The sequence below is a fragment of the Coregonus clupeaformis genome, unplaced genomic scaffold (genome assembly GCF_020615455.1).
Source record: "Coregonus clupeaformis isolate EN_2021a unplaced genomic scaffold, ASM2061545v1 scaf0279, whole genome shotgun sequence".
Lineage (NCBI taxonomy): Eukaryota > Metazoa > Chordata > Actinopteri > Salmoniformes > Salmonidae > Coregonus > Coregonus clupeaformis.
Window position 1 is genome coordinate 236966 of NW_025533734.1, and position 3583 is coordinate 240548.

Genomic DNA, 3583 nt, shown 5'->3' on the forward strand with positions numbered 1-3583 from the left:
GGGTGCACGTTTTGGTTTTTGCTCTAGCACTACACACCTGATTCAAATAATCAACTAATCATCAAGTTATGATAATTTGAATCAGCTGTGTAGTGTTAGGACAAAAAACTAAATGTGCACCCCTTGAGGACCGAGTATGGGAAACGCTGCTAAATCTTGAAGTAGTGCCACTTGTAATATTTGTATTTGTATTTTATTTTTTTTAGCTTCAAATCAAAGCCTATAACACACGTGAGAGTCCAAGATATCGGTTGACTGTTTGATAGTTCTTCTTTTATTACTGTAAAGTCTGTCAAGTCAAACAGGTCTGACACAGACTCAGTATCCTGATGAATGAAGACAGTCAACTGCTACCATGGCAGAACCTCTTCTATTATATCATATTATATTGTGATAGTATTAAATACTGGTCCATTATGATGTTAGAGTGAGTTTTAGACTTGACAGTTTTTAAAGACACCATTCATCAGCCTTACTGAATACATATTTTTCCAGAATATTAGAAATATACAGTATCTATGATACTGTTTATTAATAGAAACAACAAAAATATGCATTTCAAAAAGAAATATTTATTTTAATCCATTATCACACAATCGAAGCATCAAAGCAAACATGATGGTGAATAAAAGCAGATCACATCAAATCTAAAACTAACACAATCTCAATCTACAGAATGGATTGACACATGAATTCAAGCCAAGCCCCCTGTTAGTCTACACCAGGGTGATCTCTAAATCAGAGAATTACTGATTTTAGAACAAAGCTAGTCAAAGCAGAGGAACCAGCCTCCTCTCTCCACAGGGCTGTGTGACTGAGGGGTCCTACCCAGAACAGTCAGCCCTCCTCAGGGTCTTGGTGACTGGAGTCTGGGATTTCTGCTGGGCTTCACAGGTCACCTCTCCTGCCTTGGTCCACTCCTGGGCAGTGAGAGTCAGTGTGCTGCTCCAGCTGTACAGGCCGTCCTTCTCCTGGACCCCGGGACTGGCCTCCTGCTTCTTGCTGGTCCCATCCACTTTCCAGCTCATGGTCCAGTCTGAGGGGAAGCCCTTGTTGGCCAGACACGTCAGTGTGGCTGTTGTTGTACTGGACAGCTCCTCACTAGAGGGGGGCAGGACGGGTTTGGGAACTGTTACCTGGAAGAAACATAACACATCAACTACATCAAAACAAAGTACTTTGGAAATGACTTCTAAAACTTAGATTAGATTGCTAAAAGACGTGAAGAAACCCAAACATTAGTATGATAGGAAAGCAGATTACAAGTATAAAGTATACAAGCAGAAAGCATACAAGTATGACGTGTTTAACTTTAGCATTATTTTGGCATGAATATATTTTTTTAGGATCGTTTCTCATCAGAATACTAAGTAGTATTTGCAGAATCCAAGAGGTTGGATACAAATAACAGAGACCCTTTCTGGCTATCATGAACACAATGCACTGATGACTACAATAACAAATATTATAGTTATCATACCAGAATAAGAGTTATATAGTCTGCAATCATACAAATAAAACATACAAAAAAATGCCCGCAATTTAACATTTTGATTAAATAAACTGTTGAAAGAAGGCTCTTTCAAAATCAATATATAACAATATTTTTGGAAAGTAAATTATCTCAAATCTAAATGTTTTAATAGAGATTAAAGAGTTTAAGAAAAAAATTGAATCAGACAAACATCAAGAAACGTACTTCCAACATCTAGTCTGGTGCCATTACTAAAAGTGTGCCACAGTGATACAAACCCTATAACTGCTGGTACAAAAACTTCCTGACCATGGGGCAAGCTGAATAATAAAATGTTTTAGACTGTGGTTTAAATCATGAGCACATATGAATACTGGCCAAATATAATGTTATATTCTTCATTTGAAATCGTTTTTTGATTAAATGAAAAACATTATAGTTTTATTATAAAATAGAAAGGTATAAAACAAACCCAAATATTTTAGAGAAATGTTCACTAACTGATTTGAGGAACATACATAAGAGTCCAAGCATGAGTGAAGTGACAGTTAGGGCTGTATTCAATCTGTATCGCTGAAGCCTTTACATTTCAATTGGGCTTTAGCGCTGAACTTCAGCAATACGGATTGAATAGAGCCCTTCATCTGAAATAAAAGTTGTATCGTTGAAGTGTTACAGATTGCCGGATAGAAATGTCAAGATAATTTTTGATTGAGCTGACATATTACATTTACTTCACTTAGCAGATGTTCTTATCCAGAGGGACTTACAGGAGCAATAAGGGCCTTACTCAAGGGCACATCGACAGATTTTTCACCTAGTCGGCTCAGGGATTCGAACTAGCGACCTCTTAACCGCTAGGCTACCTGCCACCCCATATGCAGCGTTTACTGTGAATGCAGTCTCCGCTAATACAGGAACATTGCCTTTAAATTCCAATCACGCTTAACGCTGAACTTCAGCAATACGGATTGAATAGATCCCTTCATCTTGATGCTTGTCATTTGCTTTCAAGTTAAAGTTGCTGTTGAATTCTAAAGCATATTATGTTCTAGAAAACTGATCTTAAATGGAATCTGATCTTGACAATGTGTTATTATTTTCTCAATATCCCGAGGGCAGATCACTGTGACTCAGATCCTGCAGTGAAAGCTGTCCTTTCAGGTCACATACTGCAGTTACTCTCCACTGCTGTAAAACCAGCAGTGATCCATTAAAGGCTCTGTGCAGTCAAAATTCAGTATTTCTTGTGTTTTATATAATATTGTACAACAGCTGATGAAACTAACACTGTAAAAGTGTGAAAAAAATGGATCAGTGTTATTTCATGATTGTTCCTAGTTGAAAATATGATGTACTGTACATAGGACCTTCTAATTAGCAGGTTTGCATTTGAGGGAGGTTCGGCTTTCCATGGTGACATTACCATGTAGCAAATTAGTTAATAGACCAATAAAAAAGAGAGTTCCAAATCTCTCTGCCAATAACAGCTAGTTTTCCGTTTTCCCCTCCCCACTCAGACCACTCTCAGACAGTCTTAGCTGCAGGTGCTGAGGGGGAGGACTAGACCGGTGATAGTGTTGAGGACTAGACCAGTGATAGTGTTGAGGACTAGACCAGTGATAGTGTTCAGGAGTAGACCAGTGATAGTACTGAGGACTAGACCAGTGATAGTGTTGAGGACTAGACCAGTGATATTGTTCAGGACTAGACAAGTGATAGTACTGAGGACTAGACCAGTGAGAGTTTTGAGGACTAGACCAGTGATAGTGTTCAGGACTAGACCAGTGATAGTGTTGAGGAGTAGACCAGTGATAGTGTTCAGGACTAGACCAGTGATAGTGTTGAGGACTAGACCAGTGATAGTGTTCAGGACTAGACCAGTGATAGTGTTAGGGACTAGAACAGTGATTGTGTTCAGGACTAGACCAGTGATAGTGTTCAGGACTAGACCAGTGATAGTGTTAGGGACTAGAACAGTGATAGTGCTCAGGAATAGACCAGTGATAGTGTTAGTGACTAGACCAGTGATAGTGTTCAGGACTAGACCAGTGATAGTGTTGAGGAGTAGACCAGTGATAGTGTTCAGGACTAGACCAGTGATAGTGT

General features: G+C 38.9%; 1 gene segment (V, D, J or C); it reads right to left on the reverse strand.

The window, feature by feature from the left end:
- Positions 1 to 632: 632 nt before the first annotated feature.
- On the reverse strand, positions 633 to 1708 carry LOC121580040. The segment is given in 2 exon segments: positions 633 to 1136; positions 1700 to 1708. Coding segments are annotated over 2 exon segments (321 nt in total).
- Positions 1709 to 3583: the final 1875 nt, after the last annotated feature.